Raw genomic sequence first — 17770 nt, forward strand, 5'->3', positions numbered from 1 at the left:
CCACTTTCCAGCAAACAGGTGAGCGTGGCAAGAAAATTGATGTGGAGATGCCGGCGTTGGACTGGGGTAAACACAGTAAGAGTTTTAACAACACCAGGTTGAAGTCCAACAGGTTTATTTGGTAGCAAATGCCATTAGCTTTCGGAGCGCCGCTCCTTCGTCAGATGGAGTTGAAATCTGCTCTCAAACAGGGCACACAAGCTGTGCACAGCTTGCCTCCTGGACTTGCAGAATCTCACTGGCTGTCCTGTCTGGAGACAATACACATCTCTTTAACCTATGCTTATTGCTCCCTCCACTCACATTGTCTGTGTCTTTAAGACCTGGTTGGCTGTAGAGATTAGCATTTTAATCAGTATTCTGTAGCTTGGTTTTGTGTCTCTGTGCCCTGTTTGAGAGCAGATTTCCACTCCATCTGACGAAGGAGCAGCGCTCCGAAAGCTAATGGCATTTGCTACCAAATAAACCTGTTGGACTTCAACCTGGTGTTAAGAAAATTGATATCAGAGCCAAGTTCGCTGCAGAGTGAATTTCTATCTATGCCACCCAAACAATTAATGTTCTCAGCTGAACAAAATGTATCCTACTGCAAATGTGTAACATTTCCTTTTCCCATTGTCATTGGGTAGTTTTTTCTTGATCATTTTTTTACCAGAAGGATTTATTAAAAGAGATTTATATTTAAATGTTGCATTTTAAAAGCAAAGTATTCAAACTTTTCATATTGAACCAGCACCAATACAATTAATTATTTTAAATGGAAATAAGCCAGCCATTAAAGTTTCTCTTTGCTCAAAGACTATAAACAATTAATTAGCCCGTCCCAATAACAGATAGCACTTAATTCTGTTGAGAGATTCCTGTTCCAGGGCATTCAACAGGGGTTGTTTGGTCCTGAACATAGCCTTGGGTTGTATCCCAGGGAGATAAGGAACAGGAACAAAAACACTTACTGTTAGGATAAAAGCAACTTACTGCGGATGCTGGAATCCGAAACCAAAAGAGAAAATGCTGGAAAATCTCAGCAGGTCTGGTAGCATCTGTAAGCAGCGAAAAGAGCTGACGTTTCAAGTCCAGATGACCCTTTGTCAAAGCTGACTTACTGTTAAGATTGTTCTTAAGCTAAATGCTGCAAGCTCAGGTTTGCACCATATTTAAAGTCAGAATGCAGGAAAGTAATTAACAGTTATTTTGTTTAAGTCAAGTGAAGGAACGCACTGATGTGGGAAGCGCTGTGTTTTTATTTTGTATTATTATGTAAAGACAAATAGTGCTGATTGAGTTACACAACTTGAATTAGAACTATCGCTCTGTATGTTCCCATGCTCAGGGAACTAAAGTTGTTTAATGATTGGTCCCTAGCTACATCTTCTCTATATACCTTGCGAGAAAATGGAGCAAAGTACATGAGGACCTGTGTAAAAGACACACATTTCCACATCATTTCTCCAAAGCTATTATTGTTGCTGAGCGGTATGGGCACACCCCTAATCACAAGCTGCTTAAGTCATTTATGGGAGTGACCAGCATCACCATAACCAAACAAAATGTCCAAATACAAGTCACAAATTTGTAAAACTCGCAGAAGTCACATATGCATCTTTTTGATTTTTGCTCTGTGTTAAATTATGGGCAGTCTTGTGCTTTGAAACTCTATGCATAAGAGTGGTTGCTCTATTTTGGGCTCTACCTGAATCTCAGCTTCCATAGAAACAAAGAGGCCTTGGGAGGTGATATGCTATTCTACCACAGAATGAAACTACCCTAACTTCTTTCATTTAAGCCTCAGAGAAAATAAACATTATTCCAGCTTTCATTCAGCTTGGAGTTCGTTTAAATTATAGGTCCCAGAGATGAACAGCATAATTTTAGCTTAGCAAAACTACCGAAAACTTGCAGTAGACCAAGACTTAGCAGAAAAGCCATTGTGCCATCTTAATTTCCTTTTCACTGTTGGTTGAGGAATGCCTTTGGTCATGGTTGTGGCTACTGACCATCCATGTACAGTTTATTGAAAATTAACACCTTGCAAAAGAAAATTTGCAAAATGGATTATGATCAGGATGAGAGCCAAAGGAATCCAATCTCTTAATTTTGTGTTGTTGTTGTTTCGCTCAGCAGAGAGGAAATGAAAGTGTCAGTACATTATAGTTATGGATCATATAAAGCACCATTTAGCTTTCTGCATGAATCTATGTATTTATATTTGTTTAATGTTTTTGTAAGAAGTTGGCTGCAGTTTACCCTAGTTTTAGTCGTAAGTGTGAGATGATTTTCTTTTGTCTGTTGTTCAGGCTGACTGCAAGGGAAGTTTGGTTTGTGGTAAATCTAGTTTTGTTCATCCCTCTAACGAACATAAATAAGTAAAAGCCTCAAAGAAAACCTTTGAAAATGAAACTCAAATGTAGTGCCACAAAAAATGATAAAATATCAGTTGTCCAAAATACAGGTAAGCTTGCTGTGACTTCTCTCAGCTTGCCTCAATTGCACACAATAACGACAAATATAAGATGCTAATACATGAGTTTCCTTTAGTTGCTGCAAATTATAATATGGATAGTTGTGATGACTTCCAAATACGATACACCTGAGTGCAATGCCATGTGTGATTGACTTCACACACCTGAAAAAGAAGTTATTATAGACAGAAACATTGAGGGGTAAAACTACACTGCTACAGTGTGCTAATATGGAGTTCAATGTGCAGTAGCAACACTGTCAATCATGATGTATATTCTCTTTCTACTGGCTATTCAGGGATTGATTGTGCTGGCAAGTATCTCCTTGAGAACAACATACCCACTTTTAAGAGAACAGCACCTTTGTCACAGGAGTGAAAAGAAACACAAAATCTGTAATTTGTTTAGATTACACTTTGGCAATCAGTGATGTAGATGCAATAAAAAAGGTGCCTTGTGGCACAAATTGTGACATTGCACATCTTTCTTTTGTTTCCGAAATATTTTCGAGTGGTGGCAGTATGCCTTTAAGATGTCCCTCTCTTGTTGCAAAGTCAAATCCTTATTGACATGATAGCAGACCACTTGTTTATATTGAGAATAGAGACTGGTAATCTGCCAAAGTCTTAAAATAAGTAACCATTTTAATCACCAATCAGGGTCTGCAAGCAGTGAAAAAATAGCCCTCAAAGTATGTCTAATGAATGTCCATTGGAATTCACCAGCTCGAAAACTTCAACAGTCCAGTGCTGTGGGCTGAATTACAGGAGGCAAATCCCAGCCCCCAAAGCCCCTGGCTAAAAAGTTGGAAGTAAGAACAGCTGCCCCCTAGCCATTCAGCCCCACTAGTGGGGGCCAATACCTGAGAGGCCATGGGGGTGGGCGGGGCTGTGAAAAAGCTGAGGAAGTAACATCTTGGAGATGGCCCAGGGGTCCAGTTAATGTAGTCCCCACCCCTCTCCCACCACCAGCCTGCCCAGGGCAAGTTGCTGGGCTGGCCACAGTGTGTGAGCCTCCTCTGCTGCCGGTTTAATCCTGGCAGCGGTGAATTGTGGTCCTACAGTAGGCATTGCCCACTTTAAGGCTTTAATTGGCCAATGGAAAAGGTGGGACAGAGGTGGGGACAGAGGTGTAGGCACTGGGCAGGCTGGATGTTGGATTTAACTTGCTCCCCTTGTCTTCAAACCCACCGGGGGGAGGGGGGAGAGAGTTAAATCTAGCCCCATAAATCAATGGATCAAACTAAATGTAATAGTGCTCTGTTTTTATAATGCAGAAACTGTAACCACCCTCACCAGGGCTAAAAAAACTTAATGGCCTGAATGGTGTGGTCAATGGAGAAATGAAGGTGCTTGCCACTGACATTAATGAACACTGCCCACAAAGATTGCAATCTTTTTGTTGTGGTTTTCCCATTTCCTGACAACAGTTTAAATGTGCCGCCAACACAAGGGGATGTCTTGGTCTGCAGCAGCAGTGACACCAGCAAGGAGATAAGGAACCAATTGCATTGAAGTAGTTTCACACAGCAAACCAAGAAATTAAAAGCACTTAACATCAATTCCTTTTCATTTTAATTTTCAGATAGTGAAATAAATTATGATGATTGGATTAAGATAGAAATTAATATAATCAAATTTTAAAAGAAGAAAAACAAATATATGGATTTATTTATCATTATGGGCAATTTTAATATTCTACAAACATAAAATTAGTTTTTTAGGGCCATTCAGGGTGTTGAGCAGTAATTATGAAGTGATTATACCATCAAAAGCCCAGTTACACCTCATTCAACAGTGAAGTGAACAGCATCAGAATGGAAGGTCAAATTCCAAAGGATCAATTAAATTGATTTCCATTGAATGTAGTGGGTGGGAAGGCTGTGTCTTAACAGCACACCTTCGGGAGAAACATGGGTGGGATTTACCACACAACACTCTGTGTTTCGCGGTGGCAGGATGTGGCTTGCCACTAGCTGGCGGTGGGATTTTCTGATCCTGTCATTGTCAACTGGATTTCCCATTGAATGCACAATGCACCCCTCTCCGCCGTGAAACCCATGACAGGTGGGACCGTAAGATCCCGCCAGCGTGAATGGTTGGAACGTTCCGGCCATAGGGTGGGATTTTCTGCCACCCCAACAGCGTGTTTTGTGGTGATGGAGGTGGTCTGCCATTGGCCAGCAGCAGGATCTCCTGGTCCCAGCGCAACAACGATGTTTTTCCGCTGTTCATGCCCTTTGCCACTGGGAAACCTGCGGCGGCGGGGAGGGGGGGGGGGGGGGGATTGTCGCTGTTGGCTGGATCGGAAGATCGTGCTGATGGTAGCAGCGGAAAATTTCAGCCATAGAATGACTGACAGCAACCTCAGGATTTCAGCATTATTCGATGCGGCATGTGCATCGTGGACTTCTGAAGTTACTGTCAGTTTCAGCGGAATAATGATGGCTAATGCTGACTAAAATCCAGGCCAATCTCACTGCTTAAATGTTCCATTTACAGCTACTTTCGTCTTAGATTACAGTTGTTTCAGATTTTTAAAAAATTCATTTGCAGGATGTGGGCATCCTTGACTCGGCCAGCATTTATTGTCCTTCCCTAATTGCCCTTGAGAAGGTGGTGGTGAGCTGCCTTCTTGAACAGCTGTAACCTGTGGTGTAGGTATACCCACAATGCTATTAGGGAGCAAGTTCCAGGATTTGGATCAAGCGACAATGAAGGAACAACAATATATTTCCAAGTCAGGACGGTGAGTGACTTGGAGAACTTCAGATGGTGCTCCCATGCATCTGCTGCCCTTGTCCTTTAATCTAGATGGTAGTAGACATGGGTTTAGAAGGTGCTGTCTAAGGAGCCTTGGTGAGTTTCTGCAGTTCTTCTTGTAGAAGGTACACACTGCTGCCACTGTGAATTGGTGGTAGAGGAAGTGAAGTTTGGCACCAAGTGGCTTTGTCCTGGATGTCCTTGCATGTTATTGGAGCTGCACTCATTCAGGCAAGTGGAGAGTATTCCATTACACTCTTGACTTGTGCCTTGTCAATGGTAGACAGGCTTTGCGGAACCTGAAGGTGAGTCACTCACTGTAGGATTCCTAACCTCTGACCTGCTCTGTGGCCGTAATATTTATATGGCTCATCCAGTTAAGTTTCTGGTAAATGGTAACCCTCAGAATGTTGATAGTGGGGGATTCAGCGATGGTAATGGCATTAAATATCCAGGGGCGATGGATATTGTCCAGGCCTTATTGCATTCGGACACGGGCTGCTTCAGTATGAGGAGTCACGAATGATGCGGAACATTGTGCAATCATCAGCGAACATCCCTGCTTCTGACCTTAGGATGGTCATTGATGAAGCAGCTTAAATATACATTGATGCAACCTACATTTTTCAACATAGAACGCTAGGTTAATGTTAGAAGCTTTTTGTTCAAGCGTATACAGTTCTGGAAATCCTTGCAATTCTGAACTTTTTCAGGCCCAAGTGCAGTAGGTAATTGAAAAATTGTGGGTCTTTTTCATTTGATTTTGTCTCCATTGACATTAATGGAGGGAAAGTCATGGGCAAAACACATTGGCTGGAATTCTCCGGCCATTCACCGTTAGTTACTCAACCAAATCTCCGTACACTGCAGTTGGACCAGAGAAACCCATTGGCATGAACAGCCGGAGAATCCTGCCCCATATTTTTCTGATAAATGATGTGCAGTGTGCAAGGGCTTGTCGATGATTCAGGGTCTTGGACATTTATACTACCTGTGCTGAATGCAAACTGAGTTCTTGCAAGGAAATCTTGATAAGATATACTTTGAAATCTTTGACCTTGGTTGTTGGAAATTCTGTTTTTTTTCTGTTAAACATTTTCATGCTTAATTTTCTGCTCATTATTCAGTGTTTTGTAACTTCTTTCTATTAAGCGATGAAACCAAACATGAAAGAGGCATTTTTGTTTTAATGAGTATTAGGTAGCGAAGTTTTGGAAATGGTTGTTTGCTAATCCTGAAGCCTTTATTCTCCTTTATTATACTCACTTATTCCAAATTAAGAAAAATATCCAGTCACTAATGTTCATTTTTCTAAGGTGCCAAATCATTTACTTTGCATTTTTGTTATATAATTTGGTAGGTTTTAAATTTTCTGTTGGTTCCAAGAATATAGTTGCAAAGTAGATGATTTTCCTCTGCATATCGCTTGCATATTTGTTAGTGGTTGTCCTTATCATGAGAGCTGCACCTTGTTTGCATTTGGTATATATTTCTTAGAGTTAACTAGGTGGAGCTACAGATTCACCACCCGACAGAGCAAGATCATTGAAATATCATTCATTAGATGCCAGAGTAACACCAGGGTGGCAGAGTGGTTAGCACTGCTGCCTCACAGAGCCAGGGACCCGGGTTCAATTCCGGCCTTGAGTGACTGTCTGTGTGGAGTTTGCACGTTCTACCCATGTCTGCGTGGGTTTCCTCCAGATCTATGGTATCCTCCCACAGTCCAAAGATGTGCAGGTGAAGTTGATTGGCCATGCTACATCACACCTTGGGGCACTAAGGGGCATAGGTGGGGCAATTAATGGGGTAAATATGTGGGGTTACGGGATAGGGTCTGGGTGGGATGCTGTGTCAGAGAGTCGGTGCAGACTCGATGGGCCAAATAGCCTCCATCTGCACTGTAGGGATTCTATGATAATATCCTCTGCATCATTTTCCAGAAATTCTGCTGAGTACAATCAAGCTGAAGTTGCCCTTGCCCCACTATGCACTTGCCCCATTAGATTGGAGGATCTATAAAAGGACAACAACTTCTTCCAAACTTGAAGAAGTACGTTTGCAAATATTCTTCAGTGCAGTAAGAATGCAGTGTCGGGACACACAGCAACAAAACAACTGAATTTTGCATTTCTGCAGCCTTACGAGTTCCGGCAGCACACATCTCCTTCCCCTGATTTGCAGCAAGCAAGGCAGGTAGTCCTGCCAGGTACTCACCCAATAAGTACTAATTACCGAAACCTGTCAACTCAACTGGCCAATTGCCAAATCTAATCTAGGGGTGAGGAGTGGAGGAAGATCCACTGTAAATTGTGGTGCCAGGAGTGATGTACGGTTGCAATATTTGCAATTTAATGACAGTCTGCAAGGTTATTGCTGATTTTTGATCCTGAGAATGTACACAGTGAAAAGCTATCAGTACATGAATCTACTCCTTTCACAGACCGCAAACAATTCACACCTAATGGATTCTATTTATGATGCTAAGAAAAGTTTGTTTAATTTGTATAATTTATGCTCTAGTCCAAAGATACTTGAATAAAATTCCAAAATATCTATCCATTTTGGTTTGAAAGTGGAATAATCCTTCTGCTGTCCTGCCAAGGCTGCCAAATATGAGCTCGCTGAGAGAACTGTGCATTCCATCCACTTGTAATCTGGGCGTTTTGAGAAACACAGGATATCAAACCAGTGCAGTAAATATCATTGTTTCTAATCTTTAACTTACCTACAATGGTAAAACCAACTCATTTGATCTCCCCGTAAACTTTAAAATGAAAATAATGTGTTCAAAGAGAATTAGACTAACAAATACTAAGGGCCAGGAATTGGGCTCATTGGTGACTGTTTTTGGAGCTCTACGAGTGCCCTTGGAGGTCCAAAATGGTGCACGCTGTGTACACGTTCACTTTTGGGACGAATCACTGAACATTATATTGTTGAGAACATTATTGTGTACAAGTGCAAAAAACAAGCAGTCGAAGTACATAGAGCTGATAGACCATGATCTCAATCTGGGTGCAATGCTGATTTAATGCCAGCAGCACCATTTTGGAGATCAATGTTCCAGCTAATGCCCGTTCTGAACATGACACAGCTGAACCTGCTTTAGGCAGCAGGAAGGATCCACATAGTGCTGTTTAAAGTGAACATCAATGACTTAGGAAACATACGAACAGGAGTAGGCCATTCAATCATCAAGCTTATTTCATCATTCAGTTAGATCACGGCTGATCACCTAACCCTGCACCACTTTCCTGCACTATCCCCATATCTCTTGTTATTTTTGGTAACCAGAAATCTATCGATTTCTATCTTGAACATGTTCAATGATTGAGCTTTCATAGCTCTTTGGAGTAGAGAATTCCAAAACTTCACCACCCTCTAAGTGAAGAAATCCCTCCTCATTTCAGTCTTTAAAGGCATGCCCCTTATTCTGGGTTTGAATCCCTTGGTTTTAGATTCACCAGCCAAGGAAAACATCTCATCCATATCTACCCTGTCACGCCCCGTGAGAATTTCCTGAGGTTCAATGAGATCACCTCTCGTTCTACTAAACTCGGGAGAATACAGGGGGTTCAGTTTCCTCAATTTCTCCACAGACAACAATCCCACCATCCTAGGGATTAATCTGGTGAACCTCTGTTGCACTCCCTCTATGAAAAATATATCCTTCCTTAGATAGGGAGACCAATACTATACACAATAGTCAGATATGATCTCACCAGCTCTGGAGGAAGAGGAGAAGAAGTAGGAGGCAGCTGAGATGGCCCCTTTCCTGCCCATGAAGAATTCATTTGAATGTGATAGCAGTAACCACAACCTTAATTCCCTATTCACCAACAGTCCCGGCTTGGGTCACTGTCTGTGCGGTGTTTGCATGTTCTCCCTGTGTCTGCATGGGTTTCCTCCAGGTGCTCCGGTTTCATCCTACAATCCGAAAGACGTGCTGCTTAGGTGCATTGGCTATGCTAAATTCTCCCTCAATGACCCGAACAGGCGACTGAGTGTGGTGACTGGGGGATTTTCATAGTAACTTCATTGCAGTGTAAATTTAAGCTTATTTGTGACACTAATAAATAAATTTAACAGTCCCACATCCCTTACCTTTTCTCTGTCACTGACCACATCACAGCATCCATTTGTCCACAATGCAAAAATAAGTCATGTTTGTGCTACAATGGAATCCGTGTCATTGGCCATCAGACGCTGCATTGAGATTGGATCCATGAGCGTGCAAATTAATTTGGTCACCGCTTTCATACTGGAGAGGATGGGCTCCAAATTTGCACAAGGACCTGTGCCAAGTTGATCCTAGACTCCTCCTGATTCCTGACATTGAACACAGCCTTTCTGACAGGTTTTCTACTGCTGCAGAACTCCAGTGCAAGCTCACCTTCCAGCCAGCAAACTGGCATCGGTGTTATCCTTTCCCTTTGCTCTGGCCGTAGCTGCTTCCAATTGTTTCCATCTTTTCCAGTAAGAGGGAGGAAAATGGGTTAATGAGTGTAGTGTGTTTAGCAACAGTGTGCTGTTGGGATATAGATGTGAGGCTTGAAGCAGTAGTAATTGTCAGAGGATGAGGTAAAGCAAATAACTCTCTGGCTGATAGAGACAGTTAGTAAGCGAGGCATGAGAGTCTGGTGAATTGAGCAGTCCCGAATGCTAATAGTGCAATAGGTAGGTTATAGTATTTGAAGACGCACTAACTGACCTTGACCACTCGTGTGAGGCTATTGAACTTCTTAGCTCATTGATCCAGGTCCTTGATGTTTAATTTGTGGCATCAAGCTCCATGATTCTGAGTTCCTCCTGCCTTTTGACCATCTGTTTGGAGGGCCTCCTAGCCCCTGAGGATATAGGACATCTTCTCTCCATCTCCTCCACCAGTATAGCTTGGAGCTTGCTCAGTCTGAGGTTTTCCAGGTCAGATTCACTTCTGACACTTCTGCCAGCACCTGTTCATGGACCATGCATCCCTCTCCCTACTCCTTTAAGCAATGCAAGTTAACTTTAAGTGATGCTAGCCATTCACATTTTGCTCTCCTCCAGACAATCAGAGGTGGCTATCGCTGACTAGACTTTGATATAATTCAGATGAGCAGACTGTATAAAGCTGCCACGCTTACCTGCATTGCAGGCCTGAGATCATTCCACATTGCAATCCCTGCATTCATTTTTGGTAGCTATCCAAGATAGCACCCCTTTTTTCATTGTTTAACATGAGCAAAGAACAATCAGCACACAAAATATTTGATAAATTACTTTCTAGACTAAACTTTACATTATTGGTGAGCGTGTGCGAACGATAAAAAAAACTATAGGTAGGAGATGACCAAGTTCTTGTTTTGGTCAATGTGTTGGCAGAATCATTGGAGCCAACAGTTTTGGAAAGCAGTTAATGAACTCAAGTGGTAACAGTGTTAAAATAAATAGTTTGAGTAGAAATTTGGTGATGTGATTTTGCATTGATGGAAAACTATATTAAAGATTATTTTCATTTTATAGACACCATTTTGTAGAAGAACTAATGGATGAAGATGACAAGGACAAGGCAAAGAGGTGAGAATTTGCATGGCCTTGAAAAGAATGTAGTGAAAATAAACATTGCATTCCAAACTGTTTTGCTTCAGATTTGAATTGTGGCGTGTTTTGTGTGAACGTTTTTCTTTTCTCCTGTTTTTCCTGGTCAAGTGAAGTTATTTTAGAAAATCTATTTGAATAGGTGACTAAGTGAGAGAATTATCAGGAAAGGATCATGACCATTTATTAATTATTGCAGCCTTTCCAAACAAGAATATTATTTAGTAATAAATAGTAAAAGAAATTAACGACTTATATTTACTTAGTTCCTTTCATGGCTTCAGGATGTTCCAACACACTTTACAGCTGCTGAAGAACTTTTGATGCGTCTTCACTGTTGTAACATAGGAAACACAGCAATCATCCCATAAACGGTTATGTCATAAAGACCAGATAAGCTATTTTGTTGATGTTTATTGAGAGATAAATATTGATGAGGACATTAGGGTTAAGTTCCATGCTCTGTCAGAATACTGCCAAGGGATAGAATTTTTTACATCTATCTCGAGAGAGTTCTGGTTTAACCATCATCTGAAAGATGATGGCTGGAATTCTCCCGAGCTTGCCCACAGCTGGGATTATTCAGACCCTCTGCTGAGCGTCAAATTCTCCGTTCTCGCTTCAAGCAGTAGCCAGGCATGAAAGACCAGAGAATTTTGGCCGACATCTCCGACAGGGCAGTCTGTGCGCCATCCTAGATTGTTATGTTCAAGTCTCTGTAGTAGGACTTGAACCCACAATATTCTGACCCAAGAACAAGAGTGCTATAAGCTAACCAGGGCTGGTATATAACCTGGCCTGCTATCTTCAACATTGAAAGCTCCAAGCCTTGAAAGACAAATTTCTTGAAAGAGATGATTGATTTTGTGCTATTATACAGTAGTGAAAGATCAAGAAAATCTGATTTAAGTAAATGGCTCAGATGTGAAGCATGCACAAGTGCAGGCACAATGAGTCAAATGTTTCTATGATTCTTTGTTCCTCACCTACTTCTACTATATAAGAATATCACATTCTCTTCAGGTAAGAAGCTGCCTTCAGTGTACATCATTTCAACTTCTTCATTTGATGATGCTCTATAGGGAAAGCAGCTCATGAAGATAGACAATAAACTGAAGTCTTCGGCAACTTGTTATTGCTGGCAAATAAAAGTATTTTGCAAAGTACATATCTGTCCAGTGATAAAATATTGCAACTGTGCTTGATAAGTTACTAAGACAATCTAAGTTCTGCTGAGCGTCTTATCTCTTTCTAAAATGCAGGGAAGTTTACAATATCTTGAAAAGGACAACATCACAATATAATGCATGTTCTTAAGCTACACTTCCATGGTTATGTCAGGAACGCAGCTGCACCTTTGCACTGAGAACGCACAAATGAATGCCAGAAGTGAAGCTTAACGTTCACTTTTCCAGTAAATGGAACTTCCTCCATGTCAATGCTATTCCTTGTAGGCAAAGGCACTTGTGTCCCCTGATTAGTGAACAAAATTTGTCAAAGTTTACCTGAAGAGAAGTCACTAACTTGCCAGTTTGCAGAGTAGAAGCTTCAAAACCTTATCTTACACATGTTATAGATACATTTAGCAAAGTAAGGTGCAAGAAGAACCACAAAGTAGGCCTCGTAACTTAAACATTGGGGAACTCTATTATAGGTGTACATTGTCCCATAGTCAGAGCCTAGATTGCTAAACGGGATCCCACATTGGGAGGAGCCAGCTCCCTCAGGGGTCACATGACCCACACTCTTAAAGGGACAGTATGGTCCCCAAACCCCCAACATACATATATCACAACACACAACCACCTGAGTGAAATTAGTGAGACATTTGCCCTAATTGAAATCATCAAGTCTGCACTGACCACAATCCCATCCCGACCCTATCACCATAACTCCATGTCCTCCTGACACTAAGGGGCAATTTAGCATGGCCAATCCACCTATCCGTACATATTTGGAATGTGGGAGGAAACCAGAACACTCGAAGGAAACCCACGCAGACACGGGGAGAATGTGCAAACTCCACACAGACAGTGACCCAGGCTGGGAATCGAACCCGGGTTCCTGATGCTGTGAGGCACCAGTGCTAACCATTGTGCCACCGTCTTCTCTCTGTTATGCTGTCCAATAACAAAAAATAGTTTTGTCATAAGTAGCTGCTTGCCCATTTACCATTAGGTCGCACTGTTCAGAACCAGGAGCTGAGCAGTTCATAAGTATGTACAGGACACTTTGAATGTTAGGCTTTGCAAGTTTACCGATTTCTCAGCCACACATGCAACATTGTACAAATGTGCGGTGTGTCAGGAATGTAGGTAAAGCCTCTATAAATGTTCAGAATCATTCATATTTTCCTTTGGAAACAAATGTTGGAAAGTAAATTTGGTGTTTGCACTCAGTCAGTGGGTACCTGCACTCAGTGGAAGAATGCAGGTCAAAGATAGGGCTACATCACTGGAGCATTGTCCCTCCAGCCCAAACTGCTGTGAGCACAGCTTTCCGATGGCAGCGTGCAAAAAGTAAATTTACCTGAAATAGTTTGATCACCTTTGAATAGCAAATTTTATATAAATTTATATCTAAGATCTTTGACATTAATGGGAGAAAGTAATGATATTCCCATAACTAGGTATTACCACTGTAGAATATTGTCTATATATATTTTTTGTACTGAAGTGTCATTTTAGCAGGCTCAGCATGCCATCTACGCTAATACAGTATTGCTTGTTAGTTGAAAAATTACTTAAGTATTCCAATAAGATTGTTACATTGATGGTGTAATTTCAGTAATACACCAGAACAAACAAAAGAGGACCACAGTTCTTTAGGCATGTTTACACAGCTCATTTAGAGGGGCAGCTTCTTGCACTCAAACAACATTGGAAACACAAGGCTATTTCAATCTTGATGCTGTTCAGGCATCCCTGAAGGCCACATAAAATAGGCATCAGATACATTCAAGTATGTCAATAAGGGGCCTAACTCTTTGTTTTAGAATTCAAGCTGAAAATTGATCAATCTTGAACACAGTATATGTGGGCTGTTGTTTACAGGACAAACACACCTACATGCGGCATGACTAGTCGTTATTAAATTAGTGCATTTTGGGAATCTGTTTCCAAAATGGATGGTGTAATAGATCAAGGGTGACTTGATGTGGCTTGAATCAACAAATGCTTTATTGCCAACAATAAAAATAATATATACAACAAGGTCAGACTGAATTACAAAGTGACTTGGTCTTTGGCTCCAACTATGAGACCTTCCTTGACCCGTGCATGGTATGCATCCTCCTTCCAATTGCTTCAGATTGCCACCATGACAATCCATAGGATCCGGCCCGATCATGTGGCCATCGGGAAACATCCCGCCCCCGCCTCCCTCTTAAATAGCCATGCTACTACAGATCAGGTGTTCACCTCCTTTGTAAGGAGCACATTTCTGATTTTGCCACAGTTAGCACACAAAATATGTCATTCTCTATGGAGGAAGCAATGCATGATCATTGTACTGATGGTACACGAGGCTGAAGAATTGACAGTTCCTTTGTTCAGGGTTCAAGCTGAACCCTGAAAACTATTGTAAGCAATTTAATTGACATTCTATCATACACTGGAAGATATCCTTCAGTCAAGGGTGACACCAACATTTTAAAGTACTTCTGAAAGCAGAAGCTCTTTACATATTTACCTTTTTCTTCATTTGTCCTGTGTTCTGGTTGAAGTCAGATTGTATTTTGTTATATTTTAATTTAGGGCTTCACGTAACAAGTCTGAGAAAAAGAGACGTGATCAGTTCAATGTCCTCATCAAAGAACTCAGTGTCATGCTTCCAGGCAGTATCCGGAAGCTGGATAAGTCTACCGTGTTGCAGAAGACAATTGACTTTTTACAAAAACACAATGGTAAGATAAAACTGATGTTAGGTCACCCCCTCCTCCCATCTTTTCTTTGTTAATTGGGTTAAAGCAGCATGTGCAAGATACACAATTATGCAGCCTAGAAGTGATGGAATTTTGATTCCTGTTCTGAACTGAATTAACTGATCTCAACAATACACGAGCTTGTGCAGCCAAAGCTAGCTTTCATCATCATCTAGAAAGGAAGAAATCAGCATAATGCTGTCGATTATATCTTGTTTGGACTTAGCATGCTGCGGTAATTTATTGGTACAAGGATTTTGAAGCTATAGGATGAAAGTTCATAGCTACAATTTCTCACGCCAACCGTTGTGGTCAGCCCAAAAAGATGAAACTTCTGAACAAAGTGAAACCCAACAGGGATTGAATATCTACTTTCAATCCTGTGATTGCTGTGTATTGTCAATGAAAAACCATTTGTAAAGACTGTGCAGCAGGTTCTTTGAGACTGGGCATCGTGAAGCCTAATGAGGAAAGCCTAAACCAAAAGGAAAAAATATAATTTTAAAATGCAATTGAAGGAAAGGAAAATATTGTGCTGGAGTTTCTGTTCAACTGTTGCTTTTTTTTTGGTGCAATTCCCCTGATGCTGGCAAAGCCAGCACAGAAAATTGCAGAATTTCTAAGCGCAACTTGCGCTCTGCACAAATTGAGTTTCTGCAATTTTCTGGGCTGATCTCAAAACACCTTAAGATGAATGAATCACCATTGGGAATTTCTGCTGGGTTGAAGGCACAAGGGACATTAAAGTTTTAAGTTTATTTATTAGTGTCACAAGTAGGCTTACATTAACACTGCAATGAAGTTACTGTGAAAATCCCCAAGTCACCACACTCCAGTGCCTGTTTGGGTGCACTGAGGGAGAATTTAGCATGGCCAATGCACTTAACCAGCATGTCTTTTGGACTGTGGGAGGAAACCAGAGCACCCGGAGGAAACCCATGCAGACACGGGGAGATTGTGCAAACTCCACACAGACAGTGACCCAAGCCGGAATTGAACCCGGGTCCCCGGCGCTGTGAGGCAGTAGTGCTAACCACTGTGCAACCTTATTAATAGGTACATTTTAAAGGTTTTGAATGTTTTTAATTAAGAAACTGACTACCAAAGAACAAAGAGAACAAAGAACAATACAGCACTGGAACAGGCCCTTCGGCCCTCCAAGCCCATGCCGCTCCCTGGTCCAAACTAGACCATTCTTTTGTATCCCTCCATTCCCACTCCGTTCATATGGCTGTCTAGATAAATCTTAAACGTTCCCAGTGTGTCCGCCTCCACCACCTTGCCTGGCAGCGCATTCCAGGCCCCCACCACCCTCTGTGTAAAATATGTCCTTCTGATATCTGTGTTAAACCTCCCCCCCTTCACCTTGAATCTATGACCCCTTGTGAACGTCACCAATGACCTGGGGAAAAGCTTCCCACCGTTCACCCAATCTATGCCTTTCATAATTTTATACAGCTCTATTAAATCTCCCCTCATCCTCCATCTTTCCAGGGAGAACAACCCCAGTTTACCCAATCTCTCCTCATAACTAAGCCCCTCCATACCAGGCAACATCCTGGTAAACCTCCTCTGTACTCTCTCCAAAGCCGCCACGTCCTTCTGGTAGTGTGGCGACCAGAACTGGACGCAGTATTCCAAATGCGGTCGAACCAACGTTCTATACATTTGCAACATCAGACCCCAACTTTTATACTTTATGCCCCGTCCTATAAAGGCAAGCATGCATATGCCTTCTTCACCACCTTCTCCACCTGTGACGTCACCTTCAAGGATCTGTGTACTTGCACACCCAGGTCCCTCTGCGTATCTACACCCTTTATGGTTCTGCCATTTATCGTATAGCTCCTCCCTACATTATTTCTACCAAAATGCATCACTTTGCATTTATCAGGATTGAACTCCATCTGCCATTTCTTTGCCCAAATTTCCAGCCTATCTATATCCTTCTGTAGCTTCTGACAATGCTCCTCACTATCTGCAAGTCCTGCCAATTTTGAAGCTATAGGATCACCTACTTACTGATCACCCCAGTTACACCTTCTTCCAGATCGTTTATATAAATCACAAACAGCAGAGGTCCCAATACAGAGCCCTGCGGAACACCACTAGTCACAGGCCTCCAGCCGGAAAAAGACCCTTCCACTATCACCCTCTGTCTTCTGTGACCAAGCCAGTTCTCCACCCATCTAGCCACCTCCCCCTTTATCCCATGAGATCCAACCTTTTTCACCAGCCTACCATGAGGGACTTTGTCAAACGCTTTACTAAAGTCCATATAGATGCCATCCACGGCCCTTCCCTCGTCAACCATTCTGGTCACTTCTTCAAAAAACTCCACCAGGTTAGTGAGGCATGACCTCCCTCTCACAAAACCATGCTGACTATCGTTAATGAGTTTATTCCTTTCTAATGCGCATACATCCTATCTCTAAGAATCTTCTCCCACAACTTCCCCACCACGGACGTCAAGCTCACCGGCCTATAATTACCCGGGTTATCCTTCCTACCCTTCTTAAATAACGGGACCACATTAGCTATCCTCCAATCCTCTGGGACCTCACCTGCGTCCAGTGACGAGACAAAGATTTGCGTCAGAGGCCCAGCGATTTCATCTCTCGTCTCCCTGAGTAGCCTTGGATAGATTCCATCAGGCCCTGGGGATTTGTCAGTCTTTATATTCTCTAACAAACCTAACACTTCCTCCCTTGTAATGGAGATTTTCTCCAACGGTTCAACACTCCCCTCCGAGACACTCCCAGTCAACACATCCCTCTCCTTTGTGAATACCGACGCAAAGTATTCATTTAGGATCTCCCCTACTTCTTTGGGCTCCAAGCATAATTCCCCACTTTTGTCCCTGAGAGGTCTGATTTTTTTCCCTGACAACCCTTTTGTTCCTAACATATGAATAAAATGCCTTGGGATTCTCCTTAACCCTGTCTGCCAAGGACATTTCGTGACCCCTTTTGCCCTTCTAATTCCCCGTTTGAGTTCTTTCCTACTTTCTTTGTACTCCTCCAGAGCTCCCTCTGTTTTTAGCT

General features: G+C 42.0%; 1 protein-coding gene across 1 annotated transcript in view; it reads left to right on the forward strand.

Moving 5' to 3' along the window:
• The window catches only part of LOC144499675 (neuronal PAS domain-containing protein 2-like), a 103568-nt gene that overhangs the window by 25719 nt on the left and 60079 nt on the right, over nucleotides 1-17770 (forward strand). Inside the window, 2 exon segments of the mRNA XM_078221943.1 lie at nucleotides 10730-10783; nucleotides 14560-14708. Coding sequence (XP_078078069.1) covers nucleotides 10730-10783; nucleotides 14560-14708 — 203 coding nt within the window.

The sequence above is a fragment of the Mustelus asterias genome, chromosome 10, assembly GCF_964213995.1.
Source record: "Mustelus asterias chromosome 10, sMusAst1.hap1.1, whole genome shotgun sequence".
NCBI classification, from domain to species: Eukaryota; Metazoa; Chordata; class Chondrichthyes; order Carcharhiniformes; family Triakidae; genus Mustelus; species Mustelus asterias.